The sequence below is a fragment of the Lissotriton vulgaris genome, chromosome 7, assembly GCF_964263255.1.
Source record: "Lissotriton vulgaris chromosome 7, aLisVul1.2, whole genome shotgun sequence".
NCBI lineage: Eukaryota > Metazoa > Chordata > Amphibia > Caudata > Salamandridae > Lissotriton > Lissotriton vulgaris.
Genome location: NC_141695.1, coordinates 169,158,241 through 169,173,683, shown reverse-complemented (window position 1 = coordinate 169,173,683; position 15,443 = coordinate 169,158,241). Strand labels below are relative to the sequence as shown.

The following is a 15,443-nucleotide window of genomic DNA, read 5'->3' as shown; positions in this document are numbered from 1 at the left end:
GAAAGGTCATGGGAATTACATGGTTGTAAAATCTTGTTCGCAGGTTTTGTGCTGGAAAAGGAATGTTGAAAGCAGGTCTATGCGTGTGAGGTGCAGGTGAAGACATTTAAGAACAGGCCCTACCTTGTATGGAGGGCAGCAGAGGTGTAGGGTATATGGACAGAGCAGTTTGGCTTAAGAGATGTTTTTAAGAGAGTGTTTGAGGTGCTTGACAAGGTCCAGGGGTGAAAGGGCGATAACAGGTTTGGCTTTGGCGCACCATCTGTGCTCTTGCTACGCTGATGCACCACAGCTGTCTACTAGTAGGCCGCCAGGCTAGTGTGCTATCTCGAGCTCTAAAGTTAGAGGTGAGACAACTAAACAACAGAGCAGGCCAGCTCAATCTCCTAGTGCATCCGTGGAACTCCCTCCCCAGTGGATAATACTGACAAATATTTGAGAGAAGTAAAACCACAAAGTAAGTTACAATCATTAAACTCCTGCTCTACTGCATATTGTGGGTGTAGTGGATGAAGCCAGGCACCTCTGCGAGCAGCAATATTTGATTTATGGCGCAACATCCTGATGTCCACCCTTCTGTCTCGAGTGTTCCTGATACATCTCACATCTCTTACTCAAAGAGCTGTTCTTGTTTTAATAAAACCTTGACCATATACATCTACCTAAAGCTGTAACTAGTGTATAAGTCCTATGCGAGCGCCCTTTTTTTTACTAACTTACTCATTAACACCTTTGGTGAAATAAGTAAGATGTGAAAGTCAAAGCAACTTTTATGTAAATTTCTGTGTATGGTTAAATATGCCTTCATAAGTTTCAGAAATGGTAATCAAGAGATATTTATACAATTAATTAAAAAGTGTGTGTGCACATTCAGTTATGTTTACCTTTAAGTAATTTTAAATCTTTTTACATCCGACAGAAAACAATCTTTGACTGTACGAAATGTTTCAAAATGAGGAAGATAACACTGTAAATCTGCAAAGACGAAGTCCGAAATATTGAGTTCCAGTATTCAGGAAAACATAAGTGCCGTCAGAGCCAGCCGGACCCGAACATAAACTGAGACATTCTGAAAGAAGGGACAAGGGACACGAGAAATTCAGTGATTCCAGGAGTCTCAGCTGTGCACCTCTAGAAAATTAAAGACAACACTGATAAACCTCCTCTTGTGTAAACATGTCCAATTACAGCTTTGATCATGAGGTCGGTATGAGGTGGTTACAGCAGTGCTCTGCTTCCTAAAGTAATACCAAGCCACCATTCTGTGCTAAAGGTGTATTGCAAACTGTTTCAGACCAATCCACACCAACCATTGAAAAGCGCAATGGAGTGGAGTTAGACAAGTGAAGGTTAAAAGAAATAGGGGTTCTGCTGTCTAAAATACAGAGCACTGTTCCAGTGTGCCCCGACCAGAAGGACAATGAATCTTTACCCGCAAGCGTGCAGAACCATTATCCAGTCTAAAGACACAATTGTCCACGAAGAAGCCTTACACACATTATGAGATTGGAAAGTAGTTGGTGACCATTGCACTTTATTCTTTAATCCGAAAACAAACGTGCAAAATACGACTCGTACAGGGAATGCAAGAATAACACAAGTGCTTTATCAGTCATGTTGGCCCTTCAGGAAGTACAGTCAATGGATGTAAACAAGTATATACCAGAGCCAGAGACGCTAACCAAGAGAAAAGTCTCAGACACATGCAGTGAGGAGTTTAGTTTGTCATCAATATTAAAACACCATCAGCAAGCACACACAGGGAAAAAACTATTCAAATGCACTGAATGTGTAAAGAGCTTTATTCAGTTATCAGGCCTACAAAGACATCAACGAACACACACAGGGGAAAAACCATATAATTGCACTGAATGTGTGAAGAGGTTTATTCAATTATCACACCTAAAACAGCATCAGAGAACACACACTGGGAAAAACCCATACCAGTGCAGTGAATGTGAGAAGAGGTTTATTCAATTATCAGACCAAAAAAAAACATCAGAGAACACACTCAGGAGAAAAACCATATAATTGCACTGAATGTGTGAAGAGGTTTAATCAATTATCACACCTAAAACAGCATCAGAGAACACACACTGGGGAAAAACCATACCAGTGCAGTGAATGTGAGAAGAGGTTTATTCAATTATCAGACCTAAAACAGCATCAGAGAACACACTCAGGAGAAAAACCATATAATTGCACTGAATGTGTGAAGAGGTTTAATCAATTATCACACCTAAAACTGCATCAGCGAATACACACAGGGGAAAAACCATTCCAGTGCAGTGAATGTGGAAGACGTTTTGGTGATACATCATCATTAAGGAAACATCTGCGAACACACACAGGGGGAAAACCATTCCAATGCAGTGAATGTGGAAGAAGTTTTAGTGATTCAACAACATTAAGAAAACATCTACGAACACACACAGGGGGAAAACCATTCCAGTGCAGTGAATGTGGAAGATGTTTTAGTGAATCTTCAACATAAAGGAATCATCAGCGAACACACACAGGGGAAAAACCATTCAAGTGCAGTGAATGTTCGGAGAGCTTTATTCGAATATCAGACCTAAAATACCATCAGAGAACACACAGGGGAAAAACCATTCCAGTGCAGTGAATGTGGAAGACGTTTTAGTGATACATCATCATTAAGGAAACATCTGCGAACACATACAGGGGGAAAACCATTCCAGTGCAATGAATGTGGAAGAAGTTTTAGGGATTCATAAGCATTAAGGAAACATCTGCGAACACACACAGGGGAAAAACCATTCCAGTGCAGTGAATGTGGAAGATGTTTTAGTGAATCTTCAACATTAACGATTCATCAGCGAACACACACAGGGGGAAAACCATTGAAGTGCAGTGAATGGGAAAGTAGATTTAGTGATTTGTCAACATTAAGGAATCATCAGCGAACACACACAGGGGAAAACCATTTAGGTGCAGTGAATGTGTGAAGAGCTTTTGGCAATCACACCTAAAACAGCAACAGAAAATACACACCGGGGAAAAACCATTCCAGTGCAGTGAATGTGGAAGAAGTTTTAGTGAATCATCAAAACATTAAGGATTCATCATCGAACACACACAGGGGAAAAACCATTCCAGTGCAATGAATGTGGAAGAAATTTTAGTGAATCATCAACATTAAGGATTCATCATCGAACACACACAGGGGAAAAACCATTCCAGTGCAATGAATGTGGGAAGAGCTTTATACATTTATCAGGACTAAAATGGCATCAGAGAACACACACCGGGGGAAAAACTATACAAGTGCAGTGAATGTGGAAGTAGTTTTAGTGATTTGTCAAAATTTAGGAATCATCAGCGAACACACACAGGGGAAAAATCATTTAAGTGCAGTGAATGTGTGAGGAGCTTTTGTCAATCATCACACCTAAAACAACATCAGAAAACACACACCGGGGAAAAACCATACCAGTGCAGTGAATGCGAGAAGAGGTTTATTCGATTATCAGACCTAAAACAGCATCAGAGAACATTATTATTATTATTATTATGTTTCTTATATAGCGCCTGAATCGACCCCCGAAGGGGTATCTCCGCGCTTGCCTTGGGAACCCGTCCTGGCTTTTCCCTGTGAGATAGCCCCTAGAGGGCATCCCCAAGGTGAAAGCCAGGCATCCCGCCACGGGGGGCCGTTGTGGAGATTAAGCAAGCTTAATGCCCAGAGTTGCAGAGTGTGAACCCATGATTAGGTCAGGCACCGAAGCGAGAATTATCGAGTCCATGGACATTTGAGCTCAACACCCTGCCGCGTCGGGAATTGAACCCTGGTCCCGGGTCTGACCTCTGCTTCAGGGTCTGCCTGCTCTAACCAGTGTATATTTACAACAAGGGGTGGTGAGGGACAGAGTCTCTGAATTAAGCAGAAAGCTCTCACCCAGTCAAGAGATCAGGGCTAGATCCAACACCGTTTTTTAGCTCACTGCACCATCCCAGTTTCAGAACCTGGCTGTATGCAAATTAGTCTGTTCCTGTCCCAGTGCATGATGGGAACAGGGCAAACCAAACTACAAAAGCCAATTCTTACACTGGGAAGGAAACAAGCTCCCGGGGACCGGTTTCTGGCATTACAGCCGTCTTCGGCCCGGTTTGCTTGAATCCTGATGGTGCAATGAGCAAGGGTCTCACATCTGAGAATACCCTTCCACGCTTAGGGTGGACAAAAATATTTACAACAAGGGGTGGTGAGGGACAGAGTCTCTGAATTAAGCAGAAAGCTCTCACCCAGTCAAGAGATCAGGGCTAGATCCAACACCGTTTTTTAGCTCACTGCACCATCCCAGTTTCAGAACCTGGCTGTATGAAAATTAGTCTGTTCCTGTCCCAGTGCATGATGGGAACAGGGCAAACCAAACTACAAAAGCCAATTCTTACACTGGGAAGGAAACAAGCTCCCGGGGACCGGATTCTGGCATTACAGCCGTCTTCGGCCCGGTTTGCTTGAATCCTGATGGTGCAATGAGCAAGGGTCTCACATCTGAGAATACCCTTCCACGCTTAGGGTGGACAAAAATATTTACAACAAGGGGTGGTGAGGGACAGAGTCTCTGAATTAAGCAGAAAGCTCTCACCCAGTCAAGAGATCAGGGCTAGATCCAACACCGTTTTTTAGCTCACTGCACCATCCCAGTTTCAGAACCTGGCTGTATGCAAATTAGTCTGTTCCTGTCCCAGTGCATGATGGGAACAGGGCAAACCAAACTACAAAAGCCAATTCTTACACTGGGAAGGAAACAAGCTCCCGGGGACCGGATTCTGGCATTACAGCCGTCTTCGGCCTGGTTTGCTTGAATCCTGATGGTGCAATGAGCAAGGGTCTCACATCTGAGAATACCCTTCCACGCTTAGGGTGGACAAAAATATTTACAACAAGGGGTGGTGAGGGACAGAGTCTCTGAATTAAGCAGAAAGCTCTCACCCAGTCAAGAGATCAGGGCTAGATCCAACCCCGTTTTTTAGCTCACTGCACCATCCCAGTTTCAGAACCTGGCTGTATGCAAATTAGTCTGTTCCTGTCCCAGTGCATGATGGGAACAGGGCAAACCAAACTACAAAAGCCAATTCTTACACTGGGAAGGAAACAAGCTCCCGGGGACCGGTTTCTGGCATTACAGCCGTCTTCGGCCCGGTTTGCTTGAATCCTGATGGTGCAAGAGTGGTCTGGACTGGGTAAGAGTGGTCTGCTTAATTCAGATACTCTGTTCATCACCCCCCCTTTTCTGAATCGTCTTTGGCCACTATAGGTGTGGCAGGGTATACTCAGACATGAGTCCCTTTCTCACTGCACCATCAGGATTCAAGCAAGCTGGGCCAAAGACGGCTGAAATGCCAGAAACCGGTCCCTGGTAGCTTGTCTCCTTTCTGGTGAAGAATTGGCTTGGTAGTTTAGTCTGCCCTGTTCCCATGATGCACTGGGCCAGGGACAGACTGATTTGCATATAGCCAGGTTCTGAGCTGGGATGGTGCAGTGAGATAAATAACGGTGATGGATCAAGCCCTGATCTTTGGACTGGGTAAGAGTGGTCTGCTTAATTCAGACACTCTGTTCATCACCACCCCCTTTTCTGAATCGTCTTTGGCCACTATAGGTGTGGCAGGGTATACTCAGACATGAGTCCCTTTCTCACTGCACCATCAGGATTCAAGCAAGCCGGGCCGAAGACGGCTGAAATGCCAGAAACCGGTCCCTGGTAGCTTGTCTCCTTTCTGGTGAAGAATTGGCTTGGTAGTTTAGTCTGCCCTGTTCCCATGATGCACTGGGCCAGGGACAGACTGATTTGCATATAGCCAGGTTCTGAGCTGGGATGGTGCAGTGAGATAAATAACGGTGATGGATCAAGCCCTGATCTTTGGACTGGGTAAGAGTGGTCTGCTTAATTCAGACACTCTGTTCATCACCACCCCCTTTTCTGAATCGTCTTTGGCCACTATAGGTGTGGCAGGGTATACTCAGACATGAGTCCCTTTCTCACTGCACCATCAGGATTCAAGCAAGCCGGGCCGAAGACGGCTGAAATGCCAGAAACCGGTCCCTGGTAGCTTGTCTCCTTTCTGGTGAAGAATTGGCTTGGTAGTTTAGTCTGCCCTGTTCCCATGATGCACTGGGCCAGGGACAGACTGATTTGCATATAGCCAGGTTCTGAGCTGAGATGGTGCAGTGAGATAAATAACGGTGATGGATCAAGCCCTGATCTTTGGACTGGGTAACAGTGGTCTGCTTAATTCAGACACTCTGTTCATCTCCACCCCCTTTTCTGAATCGTCTTTGGCCACTATAGGTGTGGCAGGGTATACTCAGACATGAGTCCCTTTCTCACTGCACCATCAGGATTCAAGCAAGCCGGGCCGAAGACGGCTGAAATGCCAGAAACCGGTCCCTGGTAGCTTGTCTCCTTTCTGGTGAAGAATTGGCTTGGTAGTTTAGTCTGCCCTGTTCCCATGCTGCACTGGGCCAGGGACAGACTGATTTGCATATAGCCAGGTTCTGAGCTGGGATGGTGCAGTGAGATAAATAACGGTGATGGATCAAGCCCTGATCTTTGGACTGGGTAAGAGTGGTCTGCTTAATTCAGACACTCTGTTCATCACCACCCCCTTTTCTGAATCGTCTTTGGCCACTATAGGTGTGGCAGGGTATACTCAGACATGAGTCCCTTTCTCACTGCACCATCAGGATTCAAGCAAGCCGGGCCGAAGACGGCTGAAATGCCAGAAACCGGTCCCTGGTAGCTTGTCTCCTTTCTGGTGAAGAATTGGCTTGGTAGTTTAGTCTGCCCTGTTCCCATGACGCACTGGGCCAGGGACAGACTGATTTGCATATAGCCAGGTTCTGAGCTGGGATGGTGCAGTGAGATAAATAACGGTGATGGATCAAGCCCTGATCTTTGGACTGGGTAAGAGTGGTCTGCTTAATTCAGACACTCTGTTCATCACCACCCCCCTTTTCTGAATCGTCTTTGGCCACTATAGGTGTGGCAGGGTATACTCAGACATGAGTCCCTTTCTCACTGCACCATCAGGATTCAAGCAAGCCGGGCCGAAGACGGCTGAAATGCCAGAAACCGGTCCCTGGTAGCTTGTCTCCTTTCTGGTGAAGAATTGGCTTGGTAGTTTAGTCTGCCCTGTTCCCATGATGCACTGGGCCAGGGACAGACTGATTTGCATATAGCCAGGTTCTGAGCTGGGATGGTGCAGTGAGATAAATAACGGTGATGGATCAAGCCCTGATCTTTGGACTGGGTAAGAGTGGTCTGCTTAATTCAGACACTCTGTTCATCACCACCCCCCTTTTCTGAATCGTCTTTGGCCACTATAGGTGTGGCAGGGTATACTCAGACATGAGTCCCTTTCTCACTGCACCATCAGGATTCAAGCAAGCCGGGCCGAAGACGGCTGAAATGCCAGAAACCGGTCCCTGGTAGCTTGTCTCCTTTCTGGTGAAGAATTGGCTTGGTAGTTTAGTCTGCCCTGTTCCCATGATGCACTGGGCCAGGGACAGACTGATTTGCATATAGCCAGGTTCTGAGCTGGGATGGTGCAGTGAGATAAATAACGGTGATGGATCAAGCCCTGATCTTTGGACTGGGTAAGAGTGGTCTGCTTAATTCAGACACTCTGTTCATCACCACCCCCTTTTCTGAATCGTCTTTGGCCACTATAGGTGTGGCAGGGTATACTCAGACATGAGTCCCTTTCTCACTGCACCATCAGGATTCAAGCAAGCAGGGCCGAAGACGGCTGAAATGCCAGAAACCGGTCCCTGGTAGCTTGTCTCCTTTCTGGTTAAGAATTGGCTTGGTAGTTTAGTCTGCCCTGTTCCCATGATGCACTGGGCCAGGGACAGACTGATTTGCATATAGCCAGGTTCTGAGCTGGGATTGTTTAGTGAGATAAATAACGGTGATGGAGCAAGCCCTGATCTTTGGACTGGGTAAGAGTGGTCTGCTTAATTCAGACACTCTGTTCATCACCACCCCCTTTTCTGAATCGTGCTCTAACCAGTGAGCCACACTTCTCCACATACACTGGGGAAAACCTGTTCAAGTGCAATGGATGTGGGAAGAGCTTTATATATTTATCAAGCCTAAAACGGCACCAGAGAACTCACACTAGAGAAAAACCATGCCAGTGCAGTGAATCTGAAAGTAGTTTTAGTGAATCTTGAACATTAAGGATTCATCAGCGAACAAACACAGGGGAAAAAACATTCAAGTGCAGTGAATGTATGAAGAGCTTTAGTCGATTATCAGACCGAAATCACCATCAAAGAACACACACAGGAGAAAAACCATATAATTGCAGAGAATGTTTGAAGAGGTTTAGTCGATTATCACAACTAAAACAGCATCAGAGAACACACACTAGGGAAAAACCATATCATAGCCATGAATGTAAAAGTAGTTTTAGAGAATCACATCAGCGAATACACACTGTAAAAACCATTCAAGTGCAAGGAATGTGACAATGGATATATATATATATATCGGGTCAAAAAAGGAATCAGAAAACACACACAGGAATCATTCAAGTGCAGTGAATGTTGAAGTAGATGTTATGAATATTCAATATTAAGTACTGATCAGCAAACACACACGTGAAAAGTCATGTCATTGCAGTAAATGTGTGAGGATCTTTTGTGAACTTTCAAAGCTACAAAGACGTCAGCCTCTCTTCAGAAGAGTGCAGGATCAATAATGACGGTTGCAGAGCTAAAGCTGTGTGATAGCCAGGCCGAGCACACTTCAGAAGAGTGCAGGATCAATAATGAAGGCCTCGAAGCTTCAGCTGTGAGATAGCCAGGCAAAGCATGCAGCTTCACTTCAGAAGAGTGCAAGATCAATAATGAAGGTCACAGAGCTGCAGCTGTGTGATAGCCAGGCCTAGCACACTTCAGAAGAGTGCAAGATCAACAATGAAGGTCGCAGAGCTGCAGCTGTGTGATAGCCAGGCTGAGTACTTCTCTTCAGAAGAGTGCAGGATCAATAATGAAGGTCTCAGAGCTGCAGCTGTGTGATTGCTAGGCTGAGCACAATTCAGAAGAGTGTAGGATCAATAATGAAGGTCGCGGAGCTGCAGCTGTGAGATAGCCAGGCCGAGCACACAGTGTCTGTTCACCAGCTACAGATTATTAATGAAAGTCTCCAACCTGCATGCTGTGTGATAGACAGAGTGAGCACGCGGCTTCTCTTCAGGAGAGTGAGGAATCATTTATAAAAGTCACTGGTACTTTACACTGACTGTGTGATAGTTAAGCAATATCACCATTTTACATTCTTGGACGACGATTTTTTGATGGCTAATGGAGCTGGATTTTGACATGATTGTTCCACAAAAGAAATGAAAAAAAAGATTGATTGTATAAAAATAATATAAAGGTAGAACCAATCACGATGCTATAAAATGTACACAATAATGACTAAGTTTTACATATTAAAAAGAAAGGCATGTTTTTAAGATATGTAATAGAATAAAAAAATGATTTGGATTTTGGCATTTTATTGCTGATTGTAAAGAAATGATATTGCGCCCCTAAACTCAAGATAATTTGTGCTGTCAGCAGAGAGTCTGATAGAGGTGGCAATAGAAGGGGCTCATGTCTCGACAGTGTGACTGCTGTCAGCATGGAGTCTGGCACAGGTGGCATTAGAAGGGGGTCCTGTCTCGACAGTGTGACTGCTAACAGCAGGTGGTCTGGCAGAGGTGGCATTAGAAGGGGGTCATGTCTCGACAGTGTGCCTGCTGTCAGCATGGAGTCTCGCACAGGTGGCATTAGAAGGGGGTCCTGTCTCGACAGTGTGACTGCTGTCAGCATGGAGTCTGGCACAGGTCAATCAATCAATCAAAGATATTTGTAGAGCGCACTACTTACCCGTAGGGTCTCAAGGCGCTTAGGGGGGGGGAGGGGGGGTGCCGTTACTGCTCGAACAGCCAGGTCTTGAGCTTCTTCCTGAAGGAGAGGTGGTCTTGAGTCAGGCGCAGGTCGGGAGGGAGGGAGTTCCAGGTCTTGGCGGCCAGGTAGGAGAAGGACCTTCCTCCTGTTGTCGCTCTGCGGATGCGTGGGACGGCGGCGAGGGCGTGGCTGGCTGATCGGAGGTGGCGTTTGGGAGCGTAGAAGTTGATTCGGTTGTTGAGGTAGCTCGGGCCTTGATCGTGTAGGGCTTTGTGTGCGTGGGTGAGGAGACGGAAGGTGATTCTTTTGTTGACGGGGAGCCAATGCAGGTCTCTCAGGTGTACGGAGATGTGGCTGTTACGTGGGATGTCGAGGATGAGTCTGGCTGAGGCGTTCTGGATCCGCTGAAGTCTCTTCTGGAGCTTGGCGGTGGTTCCGGCGTAGAGGGCGTTGCCGTAGTCCAGTCGGCTGGTGACGAGGGCCTGGGTGACGGTCTTCCTGGTCTCCGTGGGGATCCACCAGAATATCTTCCGTAGCATGCGCAGGATGTTGAAGCATGCTGAGGAGACGGCGTTGACTTGCTTGGTCATGGAGAGGGAGGAGTCCAGGATGAAGCCCAGGTTGCGTGCGTGGTTAGTCGGTTTGGGTGCGGTGCCCAGGGCGGGGGGCCACCAGGAGTCGTCCCAGGCGGTGGGCGTGGAGCCCAGGATGAGGACCTCCATCTTGTCTGAGTTACGTTTCAGGCGGCTGGTCGTCATCCACTCGGCTACCTCCTTCATCCCTTCGTGCAGGTTGGCTCTGGCGGCGGCGGGGTCGTTGGTCAGGGAGAGGATCAGCTGGGTGTCGTCGGCGTAGGAGATTATGTTGAGGTTGTGTTGGCGTGCGATGGCCGCGAGGGGGCTCATGTAGACGTTGAAGAGGGTAGGGCTCAGCGAGGATCCTTGAGGGACGCCGCAGATGACTTCGGTGGCTTCTGACTTGTACGGTGGTAGGCGGACTCTCTGTGTTCTTCCGTCGTGGAAGGAGACGATCCATTCCAGTGCCTTCTCCTGGATTCCGACGTTGCTGAGGCGTTGCACAAGGGTGCGGTGGCAGACAGTGTCGAAGGCCGCGGAGAGGTCTAGGAGGATGAGGGCCGCTGTTTCTCCGTTGTCCATCAGGGCTCGGATGTCGTCGGTGGCGGCGATGAGGGCGGTCTCGGTGCTGTGGTTGGCTCGGAAGCCGGACTGCGAGGGGTCGAGGGATCCGTTCGTCTCGAGGAAGGCGGCCAGCTGTTTGTTGACGGTCTTCTCGATGACTTTGGCTGGAAACGGGAGTAGCGAGATTGGGCGGTAATTCTTGAGTTCGGTGGGGTCTGCTGTAGGTTTCTTGAGAAGAGCGCTGAGTTCGGCGTGCCAGGTGGCATTAGAAGGGGCTCCTGTCTCGACAGTGTGACTGCTGTCAGCAGAGAGTCTTGCAGAGGTGGCATTAGAGGGGGGTCCTGTCTCGACAGTGTGACTGTTTTCAGCAGGTAGTCTTGCAGAGGTGGTGTTAGACCCGGCCTCGTGGCGTGGTCCTCCCTGACCCGTGCACCACACCAGGCCCCTGATTATCATGGCCTACCCAACCATTCCCTCCATGATCCACACACACGACACTGGACTTCCCCGTGCTCCCTCCTCTATCTTCCCAGTACCGAATGCACCCAAACCCTATAGGCCCCAAAGGCCTCCGGTGCCCATTCCCCTGCACCTAAGATGGCCGCCCCAGCCCCAGAACGACCTCGGCCTTAGATGCGCCATACCCGGCTGAGGGGTAGAGCGCTCCCCGTGAGCGAGAGAGGGAGGAGTAGATCGATCACACCTCCCACCTCCCCTCGAGAGATGGGTTTCGATCGCCCATCCGGCCTCCCTGAGGGCTGGCTCCAAGCCTGCTGCGTGTCTGGGATCCCTCCAGACCCAACTTGAAAGGATGAAATGGCCCGCGTGGGAGGAACCCCCAACAAGCGGCCTCTAGGTGCTAAGACCTCTGCCTGCGAGGACTCCGGACATCAAAGAGGAACAGTCCTATATCAAGGGGTGCTCTGGGACGATCAAGTTAGTTGAATCCTGGAACTACAAGAGCCCTGCTGACATCGTCGTGGCTCCTACCCGGCAGAGAGGGACTTCTGCCTCAAACCATCTGAGCCCTGCTGACATCGTCGTGGCTCCTACCCGGTAGAGAAGGACTTCTGCCCGAAACCATCTGAGCCCTGCTGACCTCGTCGCGGCTCCTACCCGACAGAGAAGGACTTCTGCCCGAAACCACCTGAGCCCTGCAGACGTGGTTGCGCCACCCTCGCAACCTTGAGAACACCTGAGCCCTGCTGATTCGATCACGGCTCCCTTAAGACCGTAAGAACTGCCACATCCTTGCTCGAGCCCTGCGAACGTGGTCGCGGCTCAGAGACTATCCTGGTCCGGCTGGACCCAAGATCTACTCTTACCCCCCAGCTCGAGGATTGAGAGCTGTGCGCCGGATACGCACCTGTATCTATCTTGAACCCTAAGCCTGTCCCCCTACCCAAATCCCTACCGAGACTCTTTGAGCCCTTGCTCTACTTGTACATAAGAATCCAGCGGATCATAAAGATCCATTACTTGAGAGATAAAGAATATGTTCTCCTGAAAACCTACAGTGTGGTGTCCCTCTGTTGAGTGGTGCTAGCTCAGCGCGTGCGCTCCTAGATTCGAGACTCTCCCCCTGAAGGGTCTCCCGCCAGTGCTCGGCAGCGTTCCTAGGAGAGGTGGGTCACAGGGTGGTCAGGTACATATTCTGGCCTCCCTTGGGATCGCCCCTTCTAACAGGTGGCATTAGAAGGGGTTCACGTCTCGACAGTGTGACTGCTGTCAGCAGGGAGTCTGGCACAGGTAGCATTAGAAGGGCATCCTGTCTCGAAGGTGTGACTGTTGTCAGCAGGGAGTCTGGCAGAAGTGGCATTAGAGAGGGGTCTTGTCTCGACAGTGTGTCTGCTGTCACTAGGGAGTCTGGCAGAGGTGGCGTTAGAAGGGGGTCCTGTCTTGTCAGTGTGACTGCTGTTAGCAGGTAGTCTGGCAGAGGTGGCATTATAAGGGGGACCTGTCTCAACAGTGTGACTGCTGTCAGCAGGGAGTCTGTTAGAGGTGGCATTAGAAGGGGGTCCTGTCTCGACAGTGTGACGGTTCTCAGAATGGCTCTGCTTTCGGCGTTCACAAGCCTGACAAGGTTTCTTTGAGATGGGACTAGCTCTCCTGTGTTGATGGAGAGAGAAGTGCTACTTGTGATATGAAGACCTGGGATGCACTTCTTTTAATTCAGTCATTTTTGTCCAACCAATGTATCATTTCTATGGAAAGCTAAAAATGTGTCTGTGGCACGGCACTCCCCTTGTTAATAATGCATATAAATGCCATAAAGTTTTCAGTACGTGTATGTATTCTGCTACAAGAGGGATGTAGACATAGATTTGTCATATTCCAAAGAGACTTTTTTTAAGGTTCTATTTAGTGCAACTTTATATACTGGGTGTTAGATTGCGTTATATCTAGAACAACGGTGTCTGTGCTGGACGTGGAATAAGGGAGCCAAAGTACAAAGAGCTGTTAGCACCTTCGAAGGGTGAACAGTTATAAAGCTAAGCTTATTTAAGGGTTGGCTTTTTGTTGAAATCTTTATGCCACAATCATATCCAGAATGTTGGTCTTCCTGTGTCCAGGACGAACCAAGTGTTTTAAGCTTTTTCTTAGTATAGAAGGAAGGCTGTTCCTCAAAGCCCCTGTAATAACATACAGTGCTAAAGTTCGAGCAAAAGCAATCTATGGAGCCCTCCGCTGGTGTTACTGAGCAGCACCTGCTTGAGCTGTTGTCGTTTGCAACTTGTAAAAGAGAATTCTGTGGGTTCCTCTGGGGAATAATAATTCCATAGTCCTATGGAAGCTTAACTTTAAATGTATAATTGACTAGAATGGATCTGAAAGCCCTCCTGGACTGAGCCAAGGTAGGGATAAGTAAGTAGTCTGTACTGATGGTTGTCTTTGTTACCTGATGAGCTCGAGTGTGGATGATTGGCACAAGGATCGCTGTCATCACACAGTTTATCCAGCTCAAATCAGTGTATTGAATTGTGTTAAAATGTCCTCATTTTGTTCACATATTCACTCCAGTACTTCTAAAGCCAGGACACCATATCTAAATATTCATACAATTGAATATAAATACTAGTGAGGCTGAGTCATTTGGACATTTAAGAGAACCAAAACAATTGACACAAAAAATGGTGATATGAAATTGATTGTATTTTGTTCTTTTGATTGCATAAACCTTTTTCTGCCCCTGGTTCTCTTTAAAGCAGGTGCTAGCCGATAAGCCTATAAAGCTAGCACACTAGGTCAATGTCCGGTAGACTAAGACGAGGTCACTTTCAGAACTTGGAAATGAAACCTTTAGTTACCGTAAAATGACAGAAAGAGAATAGCACATCCACAGAGTCAGACTTCCGTCCACCATGGCACTTTTGGTAACGGAAGGCTTTGTGAACCAATGATATTCAAATAAAGAAAGATGACTCCCTATCAACTTGGCTACCTGTCCTGTATGGCATGGTGGGTGTTCACTGAGAACTGATTTCTCAAGCTAGGCCGAGGGCACTGGGGATGCTCAAACTAATTTAAAAGGTAGTTTGGTTGATGAACAAGACAGCTGTCCCTAGCTTTTACTGCAGTGTACAGAATAAAAAGGTCATACATTTCTGAAACACCTAGTTGCTGACTCCGGAGGGGAGGATAAAATGATAACAAAGCGGCAATTTACCAACAGTTATGTATTGAGATACATTTTCACTGTATTAAAGCCCTTAAATGGCTTGTAATTACTGGCATATGTCTGGAGCTCCGACATTCCAATGTTTGTCTTCATGTTTTTTCTCTTTTTAATTTAGAACAATCTACCCTTAGTGGGTGGAATCTTCTGATTGCCTTATATTCCTTCTGCCTCTGGATATACCAGTCGTTAAAGGCCCTGAACCCGTTACAGGCCCGAGATGCAGGCCCTCGTCAGCGGGCCATAAGGCTATATTAAAGCCTGCCTGACCAGAATAGTATGTTTGTCAATCATGTATTTGATTGCATTCTTAAAACAGTACTTAACTGCAATGTTTAAATGAATCTAGACATATTTAAACATTGTTAAATGGATAGAATACTTGTGAAACATTCTGAGGGGCGCCCGACGATCGCTGTGGGGTTGGGGGTGTGGCATTAAAAGTCTGGTCTAGGGTGTTCCTCATCGGAGAGGTGTGAGGGGCCTGATGTAACACTGTTGGTTAGTCAAATCTTAAAGGGGAGGGCACAGAGACTCAACGCCGATGGATTTCAATGTCAAACCTGTTTATCGCCACTTAATCATCCTCACAATTGCAATAAGTGACAGGATCAGGCCCCCTCCAATCATGTCCAGATGGGCTGCCAGGTAGTTATATTCAGCACAGGTTGGGAAATCAAGGTTTGAGATGTAAAAC

At 47.4% G+C, this 15,443-nt stretch overlaps 1 protein-coding gene across 1 annotated transcript in view; it reads left to right on the top strand.

The window, feature by feature from the left end:
• Window positions 1–8,206, top strand: part of LOC147701089 (uncharacterized) — a 546,834-nt gene extending 538,628 nt beyond the window's left edge. The window contains 6 exon segments of the mRNA XM_086929303.1: window positions 1,798–1,967; window positions 2,053–2,585; window positions 2,752–2,874; window positions 3,104–3,270; window positions 3,272–3,477; window positions 8,044–8,206. Of these exon segments, the coding sequence (XP_086785429.1) occupies window positions 1,798–1,967; window positions 2,053–2,585; window positions 2,752–2,874; window positions 3,104–3,270; window positions 3,272–3,477; window positions 8,044–8,206 (1,362 nt within the window).
• Window positions 8,207–15,443: the final 7,237 nt, after the last annotated feature.